Source organism: Capricornis sumatraensis, chromosome 22, assembly GCF_032405125.1.
Source record: "Capricornis sumatraensis isolate serow.1 chromosome 22, serow.2, whole genome shotgun sequence".
In the NCBI taxonomy this organism is placed as follows: domain Eukaryota; kingdom Metazoa; phylum Chordata; class Mammalia; order Artiodactyla; family Bovidae; genus Capricornis; species Capricornis sumatraensis.
This window is the reverse complement of record NC_091090.1, coordinates 52,186,776-52,209,694: the sequence shown is the minus strand read 5'-3', so window position 1 is coordinate 52,209,694 and position 22,919 is coordinate 52,186,776. Positions and strand designations below refer to the sequence as shown.

General features: G+C 52.3%; 1 protein-coding gene across 1 annotated transcript in view; it reads right to left on the bottom strand.

The window, feature by feature from the left end:
* The window catches only part of F13A1 (coagulation factor XIII A chain), a 141,985-nt gene that overhangs the window by 10,973 nt on the left and 108,093 nt on the right, over positions 1-22,919 (bottom strand). The window contains exons 11-13 of the mRNA XM_068960457.1: positions 17,279-17,432; positions 11,668-11,955; positions 6,808-6,968 (exon numbers count right to left, since the gene is read on the bottom strand). Coding sequence (XP_068816558.1) covers positions 6,808-6,968; positions 11,668-11,955; positions 17,279-17,432 — 603 coding nt within the window. The remainder of the gene's footprint in view (positions 1-6,807; positions 6,969-11,667; positions 11,956-17,278; positions 17,433-22,919) is intronic.

Below are 22,919 nucleotides of genomic sequence, written 5' to 3'. Positions count from 1 at the left end.
CCTGCCAGGCTCCTCTGCCCATGGGATCGCAAGAGTTGGACACAACTCAGCGAGTAAACCACCACCACCACCATCTCCTGGACAATGCTGATGCAAGGGATTTACTTACATTAACTCATTTAATCCTCACAACCCTATGAAGTAGATGAGGCAAGTGAGGCCCAGAGAAGTGAAGGGACCTGTTCCAGGTCACACAGCAAGTGGGGGACAGGCTGGTGCCAGAGTCCCTGCCTCCCGCCTGTGCACGACTCTGCACGACTCTGCCTCGCAATGACAGGGCCAGCCCCGCACGGCACGTCCAGTGTCCACACAGTGATGCAGGCGCCCTGCTCACCGCGTCACTCCTTTTATCTTGGGTGATCCTCTGTGGACTTGGCGGTGGGCAGTAACATCATCCTCATTCTACTGACTCGAAATGAAAACACTGAAGGGAAACAAAATGCCCACATTATAGACCCTGGATGTCGGCAGGATCCAGATAGGAATCTAGGTCTTTCTGACTCCAGGCCATTCATCTTTAAACGCTGCACACCTTGTCATCTCTGACAGCAGAGAGGTAAAAATAGCAACTTCCTTTTTCGCTGAAAGGAGTCTATTTCCTGAAATCCACCGAAGAGTCATTTGCACTATTAGCTTGTGCCATCGCTGGACGGCCAGTGGAGCTCGGTGACTGCAACTTGATCCTGAACTACATTTGAAAACACGTACACAACTCAACTCCTTCTTTCTGACTTTACAGGGGAAGAATCAGATCTCTGTGCCAGAGTCAAACGTGGCAAGGTAACCCTGGGGCTCTGACACAGCTGTCTTTCTTGACAGTAACAGTCTTCTCTAAGTGGGGTAAAGATAGAGTTATTTCAAAGAACTAGTAACTCAGCACAGTGTGATCGTATGACGCGGTAGATGAGGTTCGTTTTCCTTGATGTTCTACTTTGCCTGTGTGGTTGTTTTTAAGAATAGAAAATAGTGAGCAGGAATGCAGAGAGAACATGTTTGAGGCAGCCCAGTTACCTGTGGCTCTCACTTTCCTTCTCAAACCTACGCCAAGAGGGAGCTGGAGAGGCGCGCCCCACAGCAGAGCCCTCGGGGTGCATGCTCCTGGCCATGGGGTGCCGACGGCCTGACCCTCCGGGACCGGCAGAGGATGGAGAGAGACGCAGCTACCTGAGCAGGTGAAGCCACGGCTGGTCTGGACCCTCCCGGGTCCCAGAATATTGATCAATCAGAATATTGATCTGGGCTTCACCTGCTCAGAGCCCGTCAGGGTGGGCCCTCACGCGGACTTTGATCTCTCTCTACGGGGGGGTTCAGGGCAGTGCTGAGGAGACCCCTGCGGGGGATGAGCCAGAGACAGCGACCACCGTGGGCAAGCTGAGGGGAAGGCGGGCTGCCCTCGGCATCTGAAGACCGGCGGCCGCCGCTGTGTGTCCCCGGGCCAGTCACTTGGCTTCTCTGGGCCTCGGTTTCTTACGAGGTTCCTGGGAGGATTCCGCGTGATCCTGTGTGCAGCAGAGCATCTGAGACACGGCCTTTCTTGACTCTAAACGTTGTGGAGGTTCAAAGGGAGACCGCGCTGCCAGGGAGACTAGGAGAACTTTCTAGTCCCCACTTGCCCCGTGGGGAGGGACGTGGGTTTGGGTTCTCGGGGGCCAAAGTCGAGAAGCACACAGGAGAGAAGCCAGCAGCTTCCACCGGCGCCTTCCAAAGGGACGCGGGGAAGCCCACCCAGCCGCCTCGCCCTGCCGCCCACTGCAGGGCCATGGGTGTGACAGGGCTGCGTCCTGGTGACCGGGACCCGTACCGGCAGAGTCGTGGAGAAACCGTGGGAGGCTGGGAGGGATGAAGGGTTAGGGTTTGGGGTTGGGAATAATTAGAGCTCAGAGTTTTGCTCGCTGTTTTTTTTTTTTTTTTTTTCCTTTTTTTTCCTTGATGGAAATTTCCAGGTATTTGGGCTCTCACAAGAACAAAGTGAAACCGCAGTTGAGTCTCACAATTTGCCTGGTGGCTGTCCAGCATCTGGGGGACGCTTGTTAGTCCTTAGGGGGCTCCCCAGTTTGGATAAAGGTTATGAACTGGAATGTTGGGGTGCCAGCCTCAGCAGCCACCACGGCCCCCAGGCCCGCCTGGCTCTTTTCTGGTTACAATCAGGGCTTCCCGGAGCGCCGGCAGGAGGCAGGTGAGGAGGATGCTATGGGTGACCTCAGGTGAGTGGTGGCCCCAGGGGGAACACAGGGGTTGTTAAGAGAAACTAAGAAAGCGTCTTGATTCAGGAGTCATCTGGGCGAGCAGCCAGCCCCGAGCTTCTGTGCTTGTTAGGAGAGGGAGCCCCTCTCCCCTGGCACGCGTTCCTCATTCACAGGAGGAGACGGGTTCTGCTGGTGTTTGAGGACGTTCTACAGCGGCTGCAGGACGCTCCTACGAGATGACCCTAAGGAGGCGGTGGGACCTGAGCTGTTTTCAATGGCACTGGGAGGGGTTCGTTTCCCAGATACTGAGAGGAGGTCTTAGCAGGAGGTCTGAGATGTATGACCACCTCTCCTCGCCCACCCCCGCCACTAAGGTCTCCTCCACGCTCTTTGGGACGGGCTTCTCTCTCAGGATGGTCCCACAGGGAACCGCACATATGCTCAACACCCAGGGCTCAGGTCCGAGGCCGCCAGGTGAGCGTTACCTTCCCTCTAGCCCTGGGCCCTGCCGCCTGGAGCACTTCTCTGTGCAGGATCCCAGCGCAGAGACGACGGGGCGGGGCGGGGGCGGACTCTTGCCGGCAACCACCAGGTCCTGGGCCGGGCTGAGCACTCAGAAACAGCACACACTCAGTCCCCGGCAATGCTGTGTTTATACATGATTCTGATTGATAATATTATGACTGTTGTTCAGTCTCACAGTTGTGCCAGATTCTAGGCGACCCCAGGGACTATAGCCCGCCAAGCTCCTCTCTCCATGGGATTTCCCAGGCAAGAATACTGGAGTGGGTTGCTGTTTCCACCTCCAGCGGACCTTCCCAGGGATCAAACCTACGTCCCCTACCTTGGCAGGTGGGTTCCTCACCACTTGGCCACCCCATTGTGCCTTTACCGTGACAGAGGGACCATGTTCAGCTCTTCTTGAGAGTTGTTTCTATTATCCCTCCCAGCAGCCTACCGGTCAGCGATATTACTGGACCATTACACAGCTGAGGTGTCGAGGAGCTGACCCAAAGCTGCCCAGGTAGGATGAGGAACCCGGGGGTCCGGCCATCCAAGCCCCCGTGCTCTGGGGCTTCTCCACAAAAGGTGTTCTTGCTCTGGTTGACCTGGGTGACGACATGAACCTTGGGACCCTTCTCTGATCTCTGAGACCAGGGGAAGCCCCAGTACAGTGCTCCAGGTCCTGCACCAGCCTCCACCCTGCAGGCCAGCTGAATCCCCTGTGTTGCCCTCCCCTCTCCCCCAAATAGCCCTTCATTAACCCTGGTGGCTCAGCTGGTAGAGAATCCGCCTGCAGTGTGGGAGACCTGGGTTCAGTCCCTGGGTTGGCAAGATCCCCCAGAGAAGGGAAAGGCTACCCACTCCAGTATTCTGGCCTGGAGAATTCCCTGGACTGTATAGTCCATAGGGTCACAAAGAGTTGGATACGACTGAGTGACTTTCACTTCAACCATCAAAATGCTGAAGAATCTTTTCCTGACTTAAAGCCTCTTAAAACAATCAACACGTGGGAAGGCAGAGAAAAATTCTACATCCGATTTTAATAAAATATAGTTTTCTCATCAAAATATTTTGATAGCTTGGGAAAAGAGATATGCGCTCATTAAAGTTTAATGACTGTCTCTCCTGCCGTTTTCCATATGAGGCTCACATACTGTGACTCATGCGTGGTGGGTGCAGGGAACAGTTAACTGGGAGCACGATTTAACCCAGTTCCCATCTCTGTGGTCACAGGAGACATGAGTGATATGGTCACATGCGAGATGGGGTTCTTAGGTGGCAAGGACGTGTCCACTGGCCTGAGTGCTTTGGTTGACTTGATGTGGATCCAGACAGGTGGGCCCCATCGTGGTTGAGGTTGGTCTCTATTTGCTCCAGAAAGGAGGGGGTGGGCAAGAACAGCTGCAAACTCGCCCTCAGGCAGCTCCAGCCCTGAGGCTGAGCCGCAGTGCCCAGGAGACAGACCTCTGGGCACAGGCTTGAAGAGAAAAGAGAAAGGCAAGAGGCTCTGGGACCCCAGACAGGCAGCCCATTTCTGCAATCAGGGCCTCTCACAGCTCAGGGAGCCCTGGTGGCTTTCAGGGCGTGAGGCACCTCACCCAGGAACGCTTCTTCACCTGCTCCCACTGAGATTATCCTCGGGGCTGATGTCAGTGAGGTTAGTGGTTAGGGAACCACGTACATGATCACACTCCTGCCTCCTTTCCTGAACACACCTGAATGGAGGCCAGGCTTTCTTTCTCTCTCCTGCTCGAGTCCAGCCAAGTGGCCCTGTTGTTGCTGGTTTAGTTGCTCAGTCGTGTTCGACGCTTTGCAACCCTATGGACTGTAGCCCTCCAGGCTCCTCTGTCCATGGGATTCTCCAGGCAAGAATACTGGAGTGGGTTGCCATGCCCTCCTCCAGGGGATCTTCCCGACCCAGGGATTGAACCTGTATCTCCTGCACTGGCAGGTGGCTTCTTCACCACTGAGCCCCCGGGGAAGTCCTACCTCTAAATAAATTTCCTCTAAGAACTGCATTCCTGATGTGCTTATAGAGACAAAAGACAAAACAAAAATAAGAACAAGCCCCCCTGCAGCTCTTGGTCAACTATACCATCCCGGCCCAGGTCACTGTAGCTGGAGGAGAAGGGATTTGGGTTCTGCCCCTGGGGAATTGAGCTGCCATCTAAGTACACTCGGAAGACGACTCACCAATAATCCTTCAATTAATAATGTCTAAAAGATGAAAGCTATCAGCTTCCTTTATACGCCCAGTTTATTATCAGCGGTGCAATTAAATTCTATTTTGTGCTGCGGTTTGAGCACTTCCCATCTGGGAAGTCTCTCTCCTGAGCCCTTCATGGGGACAAGCTGTCGGTGCCTAATTAGGTGAGCAGGCGGGCCTTGTCTCTGGTGGGCAAGGTTCGGAGGTGGAGTTCTGAACAGGAGCAGGAAGGGAGGCCTCCCTGACCCCTGGGAGGGGCCTGAAGGGGACCACGTGGCTTCTGGGAGAGCCCACCAGGAGTGGGGTGCCCCGCACGTGGTGAGCAAGCCCTGGCCACAGCACCCCTGAGTCCCTGTTCCCAGGGGAGTGGCGGCGCCTCTGGAGGACCCCCAACACCACCCTTCCGTTTTGTGTATTCTCCTGCTCTGCCCGCAGAGCCTGCAGCCCTCATTTCTGTTCTGTGTCTTCAGGCCTCTGGTGGGATGCTGACGGGCCCAGAAGAAGGGGCTGAGGTGAAAGAACCAAGGCGGTGTCAGGACTGAAGCCTTTCTAGAAAAGGAGGGTCCAGGGTTCTCTGCCTCTGGGGGCCCAAGTTTCGGCCTAGTGGCACCCGTCTCAGGGTAGCCCTCGGATAGATTACCATCCACAGGGCATGGACCCAGGGAAGGCTGCCATTCTGAGCGCTACACAACAGTGACCAGCTTTACAAGTGACTCACAGCAGGAATTCGAAAGACACAGGTCTTCATTGCCCCTCCCCGCCCACCCCCTCTAGAGGCTTTAAAATACGGGTGACTCTAAGGCTTTGATTATCCACCATGTTCGAGGAATGCCTCTTGATTTGCACTCATCACTCTTAATCGCTTGGGAAGTCTCTGAGCCCTGGACAAGGCTGACATGAGATGTCACGCCCAAGGACCCCACTGGAGGCCCGGGCTTCCGCTCCCGGGGCGGGATGGGTCTCAGGATGTGGGTGCTGAAGCTGCTGATGCTCCTGAGAGGTGGGAACAGCAGGCGCCACATTTATTTCTCCCCCCACCTGTGCCCAGCGCCCCTCTGCCAAGTGCCTTTAAGTCATCTGGGCAGAGGTTTCTGCTGAGACAGACGTTAAATGGTGAAAATGGAGAGGAAATGTTACAGCTCCTGGCGGGACTTCCCTGGCGGTCCAGTGGCTGAGGGTGTGCGCTTCCAGTGCAGGAGCTGTGGGTTTGAACTAAGATCCCACATGCCATGTGGCAAGGCCAAAACCACACGTAAATAAAAGAAATAAAAATAAAAGAAAAAGGGACCAGGAGCTAAATTAAAAATTGTTTAAAAGAATGAGCTACTGACCAAACAGGCAATACGTGGGAAAGTCAGAAGAGCAGTTGTCCCGGTGACGGGGATCGGGAGTAACTGACTGGAAGAGGCGTGAGGGAGCGGCCCAGGGAGCTGCGTGGTGAAAGCCTCTGTGTCTGCCTCTGGCCGGTGGCTGCCAGGTGTATCACACACGAAACGTCGCCGTCTCCAGGCGGGCGTTTCGGTTTGTGCATTCCACTGCGCAGTGAGCACTCCATGGGCAGCAGCACACGTGGGAGGCGATCCCGGAGGCTGCTGTCTGAGGCCACGCCTGACCCACTTGATTCTGGAGACACTGAGTTCTATCCACAAGTGTGTTTATACCCACAGGTTATATTTATATCTGTAGCCACATGTATATATTTAAATCTGGAGAGGGAGAAAAGTGTTACATGTGCACATCTATTTATAGGCAGTTCACTTCTTTCAAAGAACAGGAGGATCCTAGTTCCTTTTCTCTGCAGGGGGACCAGGACACAAGACACACACCCGCAAACGCACATTCACAAGCACTAAGGCCGGGGGCCTCAGCAGCAGCCTCGCCTTCCTCCTCGGCTGAGACACAGCAACTGACCTTGATGATGACCTTGGGGACCGTCAGCACAATGGACTTCTGCTTGGCCAGAACATCCCTGGTCTCGTTGACTCGAGCCGTGACGAAGAAGTGCAGGAAGGCCTGCTCCAGCAGCTGGCCCATGTACTCGCCCGCTCCGATCAGCACCTCCTCTCTCTTGACTGGAGAGAAGAAATACAAAATGCCAGTGTCAGAATCGGGAAGAGATGCTCCCTGCTTCCCCGAGGAGGAGATGCTCCCTGCCTCCCCAAGGGCCCCGTCTTCTCCCTCTTGGCACAGACTCCACCAGGGGAGAGTGAGCGGAACACAGAGTCCATCAGGGACAAGGAGCACTCCGGCTTCTGGGGTAAAGAACGTGCTGGAAATGGAACACTCAGTCAAGTCTTCCTAGAAAAAAATGCATCCCATTTTCCCAGCAGCGCTTTTGCTCTTGTATTAATAAAACGCAACATGACCAAGAGGTTTAAAACCAAGGACCGGAAGGCTTTAGCTGCGGCTGCTTGGACCTGTGCACAAACAGCTCCGCGACAGCAGATGGGGCAGGGATGCCCTCGGCCCCAGTGCCTAGCACCCTCCTGAGATAGGAAACATCTCACGGTGGCCACGGGCCCCCGCTTGAGCGCAGCTGCTGACTACTTGAAGCTTTTCCTCGTTTCCTTGGCACCACACTTTTTCTCCAACTCTTACCGTTCCAACCTGATTTGAGTTTTCTATTTAAGAGAAAGAAGTGGTGGAAACCTATTTCACACACACGTTCAACTGTCTCCCACCCCCTCTGCTATCTGCAGCTTAAAAGACCTCTGTGCCAAATGTGTGTGGGCTCTTAGGGGCGAGCCAGGGAGGATGGCATCTCCATTTGGACAGCGGGAAGTTGGTCCCGGCTCCCCTCTGCTCACCATCTGGGCTGAGGAGGGGGCTTCTGTCCTGTGGCTCTGACCGCCGCGGTGGCCTTCTGTCTGGCTGCCCTGCCCACTTCCTCTTACTCTCGTTTTCCAGAGGGCAGGATTCCAGGGGGCCGAGGGCCGCTGTCCTGCAGGCTGAGCCCACGCTGGGCAGAGCCAGTGCCCCTGCTGTGTGGCCAGCCGCTGGGGTCGGGGGACTCACGCCTCCATCCCCCTGCACGGACTTGAATGTCTCCGCCACGGCTGCCCTGCTCACTGTCTGCTTTTGGCCAAAGAGTCCTGCCCTCAGTGGAAGTTGTCAAAGGAAACAATTCCCAAAGTGGGTAGTTAAGTGCAGAGTGTTATACGCGCATGTCTCGTGTATATATACGTGTATCTTCTCATTGGCCCCCCACTGTGAGCGGGTGAACTGGACCCGGGGCCGGAAGGCTGTGTGGGGTGAGCACCGATCAGGGCACAGGGAGGCCTCCTGCCTTGCGGGTGCCCAGGCGGTGGAGCGCCAGGCTGTGCCCACCAGCTGCTTCAAGGTCTCTGCATGGAGGACTGGGCGCTGAGACGGCCCAGTCTTGGCTCCACCTCGCAGTCGCTGGGGGACATTTAAGAACCTACCCTGCTGGATCCCATCCCAGACCAACTCAATGAGAGTCTTGGAGGTTTGGGGTCTAGGTCTTGTTCCATTCTGTAGCTGACCCTTACGTACAGAGGGCCTGAGAAGCACTGCTTGACAACTGGGGGGCCCTTCACCCCTTGGAATTAGCCCTCTAAGAACCTCAGTTCAGTGGAAGGTTGGGTGGGCCTTCTAACCCAGGTCCCTGTAGCTATGGCCTGCAGACCAGCAGGAGCTCTGCCGCCTGGGAGCTGGTTGCAGATACTGGTTGTTGGCCCCAAGCCTGTCTAGGGAATCAGAATCTATATTTGAATACAATGATGAGATGATGCATATTCCAGGCTGAAAGGCCCCTGAAGTCCCCGGAGGGGTTCTAGCAGGAGATGGGGTGGTGTTAGGGCAGACTTCAGTGGACTTGGATGGTCTCAGTTTTGAAACTGAAAGTCCTGTCCCTGGAACACATGCAGTTCCTGGTGAAATGGGAAGGATGGTCATTTGGACCAGTGGTTGTCAATGGTGTGTGTGTGGCGGGGGGTGTTTTGCCCCCAGGGAATGTTTGATAATGACTGGAGACCTTTGAGGTTGTCACCGCTGGCGGGGAGATGCTGGTATCTCCTGGGTAGAGAGCAGGGACTTAGCTGCTCATGTTCAGTGTCTGACTCTGCGAGCCCACAGACTGTAGCCCGCCAGGCTCCTCTGTCCATGGGATTTCCCAGGTGAGAATACTGGAGTGGGTTCTCATGCCCTTCTTTAGGGGATCTTCCTGACCCAGGGATCAAACCTGTGTCTCCTGCATTGGCAGGTGGGTTCTTTACCATCTGAGCCACCAGGGAAGCCCGTCTATGCCGCTAAACATCCGACCATGCACCTGGCAGCCCCACAACGGTCAGGCCTGAAAGGGCACAGTGCCCGGGTTGAGAGTCAGCCATGGGCTACACAGAGTTATTAGAAGGCACTGGTCTGCCCTGGACAAGCAGTCAACAACTCAGCCTGCTTCCTGGAGCCATCCTATCTTACTGAGGGCCGCCTTTTGAATCCGTGAACTTGCCTTGACTTTGACCCTCCAATTCTGCCTTTTTGGGTGACACACACCTATTGCCTCTTTGCGTCTGAGCATGGACGCTGCTCTCCCCATGGCTCCCGGGGCAGTGACTTATCCAGAACACTAACACTCTCTCCCTCAGTTGGAGACAATCTCAGATGAGCACGTGGGACCTGTTTCCACTTGGCCAGATGGGCCAGATGGGGAAGCAAAGTGAGCGGCCTTCAACATGCATTTTACCTCTAGCAGCTTCCCGTAATAACAGTAATAATAATGGACATCCTCTGGTATTTCTAGAGGGCCGTGTTTGACCACCGGGATGTCTAGGCTGCTGAGGTGTGCCTGACAACTTTACAGAGACTTGCTCTGCCTTGATCCTGTTGGCCTCAGGTCTCTTTATTCTCTGAGGTGGAATATCCTCTAAATCTCAGCACTGAAGAAACTGGGCTGTGTTTCTGAGCCCCAGAGACCAGGCTCCTAAAATAGTACATTATGTAAGTGCTGTGTTTTGCCACTGCACAAGAAATTGTTCTAGATAAAGTTTATTAAACGCGGCAAGAGAAAGAATAGGTTTTCATTCTGAATGGTGGAGCTGGGATCCTGCCAGCGCCACTGACGGCGTCTGGGGAAAGCCGAGGGACACACAGACAGGGGCTGCCTCGTCTCTTTTCCAAAAATGCAAAGAAAACTAAATATAGCCGAGTGGAAGGCATAGCACCCTGGAAGATACTGGAAGGTTTAAGTTCTTCACATCTTCCCAGCTGATTCTAGCTCACACATCCCCTTTAATCATCAGTCTGGAAAATATGGCTCCTGCTTTACTTGGAAAACTTTCTCTGCAATAGACCCTCCGACAAGAGGCTGTACCCTGACCTGCTTCCAGGTCTAAATCCTGTGGCTTTGGCAATCCGCTGCAATGCAGTTTCAGTTGCAACGGGCAGTTTCTTGCATGCAGTTAGTGCCCCTGCTTGCAGGGTAAAGCGAAAAACAGCCTCCAACTCCCTCCAGGTTATTCAGGACAAGCCTGGGGCGGGCTGAGTGGTGGGAGCTGTGCTGATACTGAGTCCGGCCCCACGTCCCGGGGTGGATGGCTGAGATGGCTAAGCTCTCATGCCGTTCTCGTCTGCTAGCTCAGGTGAGCTCACGCTTTTGCTGGGTCAGGGAGAGGAGGGGAAGAAGCCTGAGAGGTGGAACTCTAGTGGTCAGGAGAGGACGGTGTACAGTTCCTGGTCTGGGGGACTGAGGGGTCGCGGGACCCCAGGCAACAGGAACGAGCCCCCTTAGGGCCCAGGGATGCCTGGAGCTGGCTCACCATCCCTGCCTGAATGGCGTGAGGCTTCTGGTACTGCTGTATGTGTGGCCTCGAACCCGTCCGCTCACCTTTCCTGGCCTCGGTTTCCCGAAGTGTGAACATGATGAAAGTTAGCACGTACTGGCAGCCTACCCGCGGGAAGCCTTCCGTATATACCATCTCGTTTAGTCTCCTCCACAGCCTCCTTCTCTCACGTCGCGCACCCAACCGGTCAGCCGGTCCTGAGAGCTCGGCCTTCGGAACACGCGCAGACCGGACGGCTCTCAGCGCCTCGCTCACCCTCACCACCGTCTCTCTCGGAACTGTAGCAAGAGCATCGTAACTGCTCCGAAAGCTCAGCTCCATGCCCCCGTGGTCTGTTCTCAACACAGCAGCCAGAGTGATCTTTCAAACCCAAGTCGGACCAGGGCACGCTTCTTCTCAAAACCCTCTAGTGGCCCTGCAGCTCACTGGAGTCAAAACCGAAGTGCTCACAGAGTCCTGCAGGTCTTTGCCTGGTTGGTAGCCCCCGTCCTTCTCTTGATGCCTTTGTTCCCGACCCTCATCCCCTTGCTGCTCATGAACGCAGCACACAGGCCCTGGCCTCAGGGCCTTCGCTCTCTCTCTCTTTTTTTCTGGCTGGAAAGCTCTTTCCCTTCTGTTCGGTTTCTGTGAAACGTCACCCTGTCAGAGAGGCTTTCCCTGGCCACCCACCCCTTACCAGCACCTCTTGTCTTCCTTACCCCGCTCCGTGTTTTCCTGTTCCACGCAGAACCGTGTATATTCGCTTGTTCGATTGTTCCTGTCCAGGCCCCATCTTTCCTCCAGGAGACCATCAACTCCATGAGCAACTCTGCTGTGTCTCCAGCACAAAATAATATCTGGACTCACAGGCACTAAATAAAGGTTTGTGTGTGTGTCGGGGAGGGGGGCGCGGTGGTGGGGTGAATCAACAACCCGTGGTGGGTGCGGTGTTCTTCCCACATCCTGGAGGGAGCAGACCCCCCCGTCAACTTACAGGACAAGGGCTCCAGGGTCACACTGAAGGTCTCGTTCTTGAATTCCGCCTTGGAGACCCCGGTGTAGAAGCTGATGTTGCCGGAGAGATAGGCTGCGACAGTGTAGCGCGTGGAGCCGTTGTTCCGGAAGGTGATGATGACCTTCAAGTCCCTGCCCAGCACGGCGTTCTCTACTTCGAAGTTCATGTGGACATCAGACCTGGATTTGAGGATGCCCTCTGTGTTGCGGGCCTTTTTGGCCCCATACATCAGGGCGGTTTCCAGGGCCAGCCTCTCTTCTTCTTGACCTAGGAGAGGTGCAGAGATGAGGACAAAGCAACACCAGCCACCCACGAGAAAGTCACCCTAATGAAGAGAGGGCTGTGGGTGCACGTGCTGGACTTGCTGGGTTGCCTCTGCAAGCCACACGCCTTTCCTTTATGGGGATCTTCATCATTCTATGTTATGAATTCTGCAAAGTCAAGTTCCCGGAGAGTCAACCTGCCCGGACTGCTGGGTTCAATCTACCTGAACAGAGGTTGCTACAGAGCTTACTCTACGGGTTGTTTTTCCACGGCCACTGTTTCAGGGCTCATCAGGCAGAACCTAACACTCACACTGTGGAATCTATTTGTTTCCCTCCCAGATTCCTAGCCACGCCGCTGGAGGAGTTGCATCTTGCCTCTTGCCGTCTACAACAGGAGTTTTCTCCCATTCGGGGGTCTGCCCGGTGAGATCTCTCTTCCTCGTGTCTCCTTCCGCCTGGGCCTCTCCCACGTGCTGCTGCTGACCAGCCCCCTGGCTGATTATTTTAAGGCTATTTTTTAAAAATGTGGACCCCTTTAAAGTCTTTACTGAATTTCTTACAATATTGCTTCTGTTTAATGTTTTGATTTTTGGCCCCGAGGCACGTGAGATCTCAGCTCCCTGACCAAGAATCGAACCCTCACCCCTGCAATGGAAGGCAGAGTCTTAACCCACTGGACCACCAGGGACGTCTTGAGAATTATTTACTTTCACACAAGGTTTCCCAAACTCATCTGACACTGAATACATCTTTTTTGAGGGACATCTTTTGGTATCTGGTGGGGGAGTTTGAGATGTGTGTGCTGTTTATAGGAAAATGTCTTAAGTAGGGTTTCCAAAGTGGTGGCGGGGGGAGAGATGGGAACAGAGTGAGAGATGGAAGAATCACAAAGTGGCTCTATGCACGTGGGGAGCTGAGAAGGTACACGGCGGGCTCAGGGCTGCTGCTGTTGGCTCCCGGCTGGGCTGACCCTCCTCAATGCTCTTTACTGTCTGGCTTCCTCTGGATGTATCTCAGTGCATGTGTGACACAGAGGCAAATTCTTTGGCTTGTAGAAACTCTTCTTGGGGCTTCCCTGCTGGCTCAGTGGATAAGAATTCACACGCCAATGCAGAAGACGTGAATTCGATCCCTGGGTTGGGAGGATTCCACACGCCTTGGAGCAACTAAGCCTGTGTGCCACACTGCGGAATCCATGTGCTACAGCCTCCGCTTCAGAACAGGAGAGGCCACAGCTAAGAGAGGAGCCCCTGCTCTCTGCAACTGGAGAAAGCCTGTGCGCAGCAATGAAGATGCGTAAATAAATAATACAAACCTAGAAAAACCAAAACCGAAAGCTAGTCCTGCCAGTGGCTAGCAAAAGAAGACTCACTGTGAAATAAAAATGCTGACGTTTATAGTTACATTAACTTGTAAGCTGTGTTCTCCCACTTAACAATGAAATGCCACGGAGATGAAGAGGTCAATCAGTGATGATAACAGTTATCATTAAGAGCTAACCCTGACAGGTAGCAGAGACAGCACTTTGCAGACAAAGGTCCGTCTAGTCAAAGCTATGGTTTTTCCAGTAGCCATGCATGGATGTGAGAGCCGGGCCATGAAGAAGCTGAGCGTTGAAGAATTGATGCTTTTGAACTGTGGTGTTGGAGAAGACTCTTGAGAGTCCCTTGGACTGCAACGAGATCAAATCAGTCAATCCTAAAGGAAATCAACTCTGAATATTCACTGGAAGGACTGATGCTGAAGCTGAAGCGCCAACCCCTTGGCCACCTGATATGAAGAGCCGACTCATTGGAAAAGACCCTGATGCTGGGAAAGATTGAAGGCAGGAGGAGAAGGGGACGGCACGGGTGAGATGGTTGGATGGCATCACCAACTCAATGGGCATGAGTTTGAGCAAACTCTGGGAGACGGTGAGGGACAGGGAGGCCTGCATGCTGCAGTCCATGGGGTCACAAAGAGTCAGGCACCACTTAGTGGCTGAACAACAAAAACTGTGACGAGTGTCGTGGCAAGTGTGCATTGTGTACTATCTCATCTAATCCTCAGAACGACTCTGCAAAGCAGGCGCCATTACTACCATCAGTTTCCTTGTGTGGCACGGTTGGTGGGTGGTTTAGAGGCAGGACGTGCATAAGAGTCAGAAGATTCCAGGATCTTTCAGAGACAGAGAAAATGCCAGCAGGTGTTGCCAACCAAATGAATGCATATTTCTCTCCGTGTGTGTGTGTGTGTGTGTGTGTGTTTGTGTGTGTGTGTGAGCAATTTCCCTGCTTGTAAGACTGCAAGAATGAGCCAGAAACAACTGGGCCAGGACAAGCATTGGCTAGGGCACATGTCCACAATCGATGAGAGGGAGGTAATTCTAAAGAGAAGAGGGGCCGTGACAAGCAAAGTGCAGTGAAGTATTTTAGCAGAAAGCATCTGGCAGAGAGCTCCCCAAGACAGAGAGCATTAATGATTATCGCTTTGGACGGGCACCAAATGCGCATTTAGGCAGAACGCAGGAGGTGAGCACCAGCAGTGGGAGCGTGGTCTTGGGCAGAGAGCTGCCTCCATGGGGAAGGGCTGAGCGGACCGAGTCGGGGGGGGGGGGGTGCGGCGGACGCTTCTGGCACCAGGAGGGACTTCACTGTGGGTCACGGATGGAGGAAGCTCTGGCTTCTTTCTGGGGACCAGCTCGTCCCCGTGAGCAGCGAGGCCGGCTGGTGTTGCCAGGAAGCGCAGGCCCAGGGAGGAGGCAGGTGTCGCAGGGCCTCCCCAGTCGGGCAGAACGCTTGCTCTCTGCAGCTCTGCCCTGCGCTCTGGTGTCGCACCTGCCGCAGGGCCATGAACTGGGGGCTGAGGGAACGGTCTAGAACCACATCACGTCTCCTCTGTGGCTCAGCACCAAGGCCAGAACCAGCTCCTCGTGACCCGGGTGTCGTGAGAGTCCTCTTTATGTCCGACGAAGCCTCTTCTCATCGTTTGGGTCTTAGCTCAAATGTCAGCTTCTCAGGGTGCCCCCTAATTCCATGACCCCGGTCCCCTCGTCTCTCACTAACACATGACCTGGTCTTCTTTCCTTTTCCCAGTACTTGTTGCTTTGTGACAACTAGGAGGGGGAGGGGCAGCATGGAGCAGGAGATTAAAAAGTCCAAACCGTTGTGTGTAAAATAAGCTACGAGGATATGCGTACAACACAAGGAATATAGTCCACTGCTAACGTCCCCCATGGTCCCCGGGCATCTGTTCATCCACCCCTGTCCTGGGCACCCTCCACCCGGCAAGGTAGGGGCTCACTTCCCGCCTGTCTCTCCCTTAGATGGCGAGACAGGGCTGTGGGAGTCTCCAGGTGGACACAGTGTTGGGAACATGGTGGGTGGTTAACAGCAAGTTGCTGGAAGGAAGAGTGAATGAATGAGTGAATGTTGCAGCCAGTTTCTTTCACTTCTTTGGTGGGCTGCCCTTCCTTCCCGAACCTTTTCGCCTGACACTCTATCACAAAAGGGCATTGCTCGTCTGTTCTGTTTCACTGGGTTTATGTTTTTAAAAACACTCTTTTTAGAAAAAAAAAATGTCCAAAAGAAAAAATCTTTTGTATCTGTTGTGCAGTGAATGAAAGCCAGCAGAAGAGAAGAACTAACCGTTTCAGGAGCACAGCACAAATTCACTGCTTCAGGTGACACAAATCCTGAATTTCTACTACTATGCAGAAGAGTTCTCAATTCAGCACACTTCCTCTTTATAGTGCAAATTGCTTTTGTAAACAAGAGTCGGGAGAGGATCTAAAGTATTTAAAACGCATTCTGCCCTCAGCATTGCAGGAATACTGATGAATATTTAGGCATACGCTAAGTACTCTTCATTTTTTATCCATTCGCTAAAATACATGCCATTCCTAAGAAGCTCTGGTGGTGAATCATTGGTAACATATATTCCATGTCCCCATCAAGACCCCCAAGCTCCTTCACCTCCTGTCCACCACCGCCTTTGGGGAACTTGCGCTCCAGCCTCGGGGCGCTCTGAGCCTGGTGCATTAGTAACGCCTTGTTGTTTAGTTGCTAAGTCATGTCGACTTTTTTGCAACCCCGTGGACTGTGGCCCGCCTCGCTTCTCTGTCCATGAGATTTTCCAGGCAAGAATCCTGGAGTGGGTTGCCATTTCCTTCTCCAGAGGATCTTCCTGACCCAGGGATCGAACCCGAGTCTCCTGCATTGTGGGTGGATTCTTTACCTGCAGGACCCTAAACACGCTCGCTGCTTCACACCCCATGCCTTTATCATGTTCCCATTTTCTAGAAGCCTGAGCCCAGCTTCTTTTAACTGAGGTCCGTGACTTCTCTGATCGGGCTTTGCTTTTTCTGAATCTCCTGGTTGGACTGAGCGTCCCTTTTGGTTTCCAAAGCCCCCTCAGTAGAATGAACGTATGGCTTGGCCGGAAACAGAAGCTGGGTCCTTCTCACTGTGGGGGTGCCCAGTACCAAGCCCAGTTTCAGGCGCACAGTAGACACTCAGCAGTGACTGAGACGGGGCTGGACTCGGCTGTGCTGCGTGAGACTCCGCACACCAAAGGTTAACAAAACCACCCTAGCGTTGCTTCATGGTTGAAGCAGGACTTCGACCTAATTGGCCTGAATTAGTGAGGTTGTCATGGCCTATTCATTCTATATTATCTACCTCCATTCATACTCCCTACACTTCCTATCAAGGAATTTCCAAGATACTTCAATGAAACAATGCGTGTGAAGAAAGCTTGCAAGGTTCTAAACAAATGTGAGGGCTTCCCAGGTGGCTCAGTGGTAAAGAATCTGCCTGACAATGCAGGAGACATGGGTTCCATCCCTGGGTCGGGAAGATCCCCTGGAGGAGGAAATGGCTACTCACTCCAGTCTTCTTGCCTGGAGAATCTCATAGAAAGAGGAGTCTGGTGGGCTACAGTCCACGGGGTCACAAAGAGTCAAACACCAAGAGAAAACAACTGTGAATAGTTATTTAAAATTCATCACTGAACTAAAATTACAGTAGTTATATAATGATTTCTATTAAGATTAAAATTAAGATTCTTTCATATTTTTATGAATAAGAATGCATTCTATATTCTGTTAAAATAGATGTGACTTTAAACCAATCATTTCAGAAGCCACTAAAGGGGAATTCTCCTCAAAGCAAACAACAAGTAAAACAAAAACGAAATGAAGCATTGTGGGTGTGAGGCGTAGTCGCTCGGGTTCTAACTTTCCAATGCCGCGAAAGGCCACGTCTTCTCCGGGATGCATTTCACGGTGACGGTGACTCTCTCAGTGACGCGGGCAGAGAGATCCTCGTGCGACTGCAGCAGCTTACCTTCCTGGAATTTGTAGGTGTCCGTGATGTCCTTTATGCCATCTCCTCCAATTTCTTTGGTCACAATTAATTTCCCAATGTGGGTGGTATCAAGGGTTTCAACCACATGAGTGCCATCTTTCTTAGCTGTAATGTAAACAAGGTCACTGTTGACCTAAAAACAGGAGAGGAGGCCATTAGCCATCGTCAAATGTCCTCGTCACCAAAATCTCTAACTCTCAACAGTGTAGCGTCTAAGAGCCCTGCAGATGACATTATCCACCGCACTAAGTCATTTCAAGCACCAACCTTTTCTTTCACTCCTTTTTCTTGCTGGCAAATTCTACCTCCTAAGGCAGAACGGAAAGCGCCCTGTCTGTTACTCTCTTTCTCGAGCTTCTTTTAAGCTGACAGTAATGGAGTGACCTACTTCTAGAGAGGAGAGGCAGTCAGCTGGGTGGCTTCTGGGAAATATTTTTTTTCCGGGTATATGGGTATATTCAAACCCATCAAGATGTATACACTAAATGTCTGCATTCTGAATATCAATTTTACCCCATTAAAGCTTAAAATAATTAAATAAACAGAGAGAAGGAAGCCCGTGATAGGCAGAGAGACCAGCAGCTACAATGCATGGGATCAACTGCAGGGAATGTGGGCTCTGATCTCGAGTGTGTGCTGTTAGAAAGTACACAGCTTACCCTCGGAACCTCATTCCTGCTTCCAGAAAATGAAAATGATTACACTGGCTCTGCCAGCTTCATAGGAACACTTTGGGACTGAGCGAGGTAAAATCTATGTGGATATGATTCTCACTTAGATTAGTAAACATCAAAATCAAGTAAAATGCAACGATCGTTACCAGGTATTGGGAAACTTGATGAGGTTAAAGATGAGGTTTAAGAGAGCAACTTTTCTCTACTTTCTCACAAATTTCTGAATTTACAAGAAGTCTGATTTCTGCCCAGGGGAAAGTAAGCAATCAACATTTATTGACCCATAGTGTTTCAGGACGTTTTAAATGATTTAATTTAAACCCCACCACAACAATCCTGTGAGTAGGTCCTATTATCTCTGCTTTATAGATGAGGCGCTACGAGTCAGAGGGTCAGCAGAGTGTTTGTGGTCACACAGACACGGGGAGGTGGTGGAGAAGAAGTGCACACGTGGGCGGGTGCAGGCCCATGGCACACGCCCCGACTCTTCCCCTGGGTGGGCATCGCACAGGCCCTGATCTTCACCCAGGGTGGTCTGAGCACACAGCCTGACCTTCCTGCTGGGGGGGCCCATATTTGTTTGCTGGATTATCACAGGACACTGCCTCTCCTGCCTCACCCCCAGGACCACCGCACCACGCAGTAGAGGTCCCAGGCTGGGGTCTGGGTGGTCCTGCACTGCCTCAGATTTCTGAGGATGAAGGCGTGGGCCCTGCTCCTCCAGGCAGTGCCCAGGGCTTGGCGGTACTTGGCACATGGCGTGAAAGACTGAAGTCCAATCAGGAATCAGGACGGGAGCAGACAGAGCAGACACCTAAGGAGTATTTCTCATTTTGGGCAAAAAAGTTTAAGGAAACTTTAAATGAGCTTCCTGAGAGCTTCAAGCTTCCCCCAGAGGAGGCCACGCAGGCAGAGACTGCTCCCTCCTCAGCTGCAAGACACAGCAGCAATGATGACAAAGCTCTTCTTAATCAACAGCCCTTACGGCCGCTTCCAGCTTTCCAGGGAGACAAGGCTGCATGTGGAAGTGGCTAGATCCTTGTCTTCCCTTGAGCAAAGCTTAGAAAATTTTTCGTTGTTGTTCAGTTGCTAAGTCATGTCCAACTCTGCAACCCCATGGACTGCAACACACCAGCCTTCCCCGTCTTTCACCATCTCTTGCTCGCCTTCAACCTTTCCCAGCATCAGGATCTTTTCCAATAAGTAGGCTCTTCCCATCAAGCAGCCAAAGTATTGGAGCTTCAGCTTCAGCATCAGTCCTTCCAATGAATATTCAGGGTTGATTTCCTTTGGGATTGACTGGCTTAATCTCCTTGCTGTTCAAGGGACTCTCAAGAGTCTTCTCCAGCACCACAGTTCAAAAGCATCAATTCCTTGGCGCTCAGCCTTCTTTATGGCCCAACTTTCACATTCGTACATGACTATGGGAAAAATCATAGCTGACAATATGGACCTTTGTCAGCAATGTGATGTCTCTGCTTTTTAATACACTGTCTGTGAAAAACTTCTGTCATAGTTTTCCTCCCAGGGAGCAAGCATCTTTTAATCTCGTGGCTGAAGTCAGGGTCAGCAGTGATTCTGTCAGCTGAAACCTCAGGCCGGCCCTTGTGGGAAAAGGAGAGGAGAAACTCACACATGAAGTCACTTCTGTGCATGCTGGAGGGAGAGGATTCTTTCCAGGAGACATCTGCGAGCTTTCTTCTCAGTCTTAGCCACTAATGTGGTGGCTCTCCATCCTGACTGCACATGAGAAGCACCGAGGAGCCTAGAAAGTTTATCCAAGACCAGTTGCATCTCCATGGGAGGACAGTCACAAGTGGAAGAAATATTGGACCCAGGCTGTGTGATTTCGGGCAAGTTACTGAATGTCTCTGAGCCTGGGTTTAATTATACCTTCCTTGCAAGGTTGGCAAGTAGATCAGAACCACCTATGAACGTCCTATGTTTAATTTCTTCTGAGTGGAAAGGAGTCTTAGAGACCATCTAGTCCTGCACACAGATTTGAAGGGCGATGGTCACACAACACAGGCTCTTCCAAAGCGGAGTGGGGGGTAATGGGAGAGCTTTCCCGGTGGCTGACGGTAAAGCATCTGCCTGCAATGCAGGAGAGCTGGGTTCCATCCCTGGGTCGGGAAGATCCCCTGGAGAAGGAAATGGTTACCCACTCCAGTATTCTTGCCTGGAAAATTCCATGGACAGAGGAGCCTGGCAGGCTATATGGTCCGTGGGGTCTGAAAGAGTCAGACATGACTGAGTGACTAACACTTGACTTTGCTAGTAGGAGGAGCAGCATGTGTAAAGACCAATATGAGGATGTATTTGGATGTTTCAGCACCCGGGGGCCTCAGCTAGGATGGGCCGGGTCCTCAGGCTAGAGGGGCCCCTCTGCAAACTGCCGCCTGTGCCCACGGACTGTAAAGGTGTGTGCACTTCTCACCGCTCACGGCGGAGGCCCTTGCTTTCAGGACCCAGGACAGAGTCTGCTCTGTCCGTTTGTTCCCAGGTGGAGGTAGCTGCATCGCAGGTGGGGCAGGGAAGGTGGTGGTGCTCCCAGGGCTCACGGGCTTGGGGGGCAGTGGGTGCCTGCCTGTCTGGGAGCCTTCCTGGCACAACTGCCAGACGTCCACCCTGTGCTTGCCTTCCTTCTTCCGGTAGGGGCTCCTGTGTGTGTGCCCTGGGCTGCATACGAGAGCTCCTGTCCCATCAGGGCTGCCCGCGCGTGAAGGCGCCATCTGGCCCCCGTCTCTCTGAGATCCTCTTCTCAGCAGTGCACCGTGCACAGGCTCTTGTTTCTATTATTCACTCATGTATTTACTGGTGGCTTCTGTGTGCCAGACCCTGCTTTCAGCAACAAGAGTCCAGCAGTTCCTATCTCCAAGGAACTTATGTTATAGAAGGGAGGGAAATGATAACACTAAGTCAGAGAAGAGCAGAAACAGCGGGATGGGTAGGGATGCTTCATGTGGGAGATGTGGGGAGTGGAGGTCTCTTTAGGGAGGTGGGCTGAGCAGAGACCTGGATGCAGCGGGGCTGCAGAACATGCAAAGAGAGGCAGAGGGTGGGACAAGAGCTTTCATGGCCAAGTGTAAAGACTGATAAAAGAGTGTGTTCGATGTTTCCAGAAGAGCATGGGGGTCTATGTGGCTGGAGAGAAACAAGCAAGGGATGGGGGTGGAGGGGAAACCTGGGGCCAGATCACATAGAATCTTGAAAAGATTTATGCTTAATGGTAAAGGTGATGGGAATCCATTCAAAGGTTTGGGGCAAGGGATGGCATGTTTTTATTTACATTTTAAAGGGTCATTCTGGCTGCTCTGTGGAGAGTAAACTGGAGAGGGGCAAACAAGGAGGAAGAAATGATTTAGGACGTGATGTCCCAGATCTCAGAGCTGTGCAGAGCTCAGAGGGTCATGATGGAGGCGCAGGCATGCCTGGATCTGGGATAACTGGAAGGTATTTCTTGCAAAATGCTTAAGGGAGGTTAGAAAGAGAAACCAAGATGATTCCAGAGTTTTATATGTGATTTGAATGAACGGGTGAATTATTTTAAGATATCCCCAAATGGACTGCCTCTAATAACCGGTAGCGAAATAAACAACCTTGAACTGAGACCAAAGAATCGGCAGAGGAGCTGTTGGACAGTTTGAGTCCAGAGAACTGCTGGCCCCAGACTAGGGGAGGCGCGGCTGCTGGAGCCATGGGGCGGCGACGGTGACCCCAAGGGGCCCGTCACTTCTTCTGCAAGAAACAGCTCGGTGCCAGGAGGGAAGGTGTGAGTGTGTGAGGCAGTGTGTGTGTGTCTGTGTGACTGTGAGTGTGTGAGAGAGTATGTGTGAATGTGTCTGTGTGTGACTGTGTGTGTGTGAATGTGTCTGTGTGTGTGTAATTGTGCGAGCATGTGAATGTGTGAAAATATGTGTATGTCTGTGCGTGAGTGTGTGTAAGTGTGTGTAGGTGTGTGAGTGTGTGTGATTGTGTCTGTGTGTGTATGTGTGTGTGTGAGAAATTGTGTGTTTGTGTGTGTCTATGTGAGAGTGTGTGTGCATGTGTGAATGTGTCTGTGTATGTGTGTGTCTGTGTGTTTGTGTTTCTGTGTGTGTGTGTGAGAGAGTATGTGTGAATGTGTTTGTATGTGTGTGTGTGAGCATGTGAATGTGTGTGAGAGTATGTCTGTGTGTGAGTGTGTCTGTGTGTGTGTCTGTGTGTGTGTAAGTATGTGTGAGTGTGTGAGAAACTGTGTGTCTGTGTGTGTGTGTGAATGTGTCTGTGTGTGTAAGTGTGCGAGCATGTGAATGTGTGTGACAGAGTACTTGTGCATGTGTGTGTGGGTGTGTCTGTGAGTGTGTGAGAGTATGTGTGAATGTGTCTCTGTGTGTGTGAGAGAATGTGTGTGTCTGTGTGTGTGTGTCTCTGTGTATGTGAGAGTGTGTGTGTGTGAATATGTGTGTGTGTGTCTGTGTAAGTGTGAGACCATGTGAATGTGTGTGAGAGTATGTGTGAGTGTGTGCGTGTGAGAGTATGTATGAGTGTGTCTGTGTGTGAGTATGTGTGCAAGCATGTGAATGTGTGTGACAGAGTACTTGTGCATGTGTGTGTGGGTGTGTCTGTGAGTGTGTGAGAGTATGTGTGAATGTGTCTCTGTGTGTGTGAGAGAATGTGTGTGTCTGTGTGTGTGTGTGTCTCTGTGTATGTGAGAGTGTGTGTGTGTGAATATGTCTGTGTGTGTGTGTCTATGTGAGTGTGTGAGTGCATGTGAGAGTATGTGTGAATGCGACTGTGTGTGTGTAAGTGTGCGACCATGTGAATGTGTGTGAGAGAGTATGTGTGAGTGTGTGCGTGTGAGAGTATGTGTGAGTGTGTCTGTGTGTGAGACTGTGTGTGTGTGTGAGTGTGTGTGAGTTTGGTGGGATGACGTGAAGGGGACAACAGTTAGAAGCAGCTGAGCC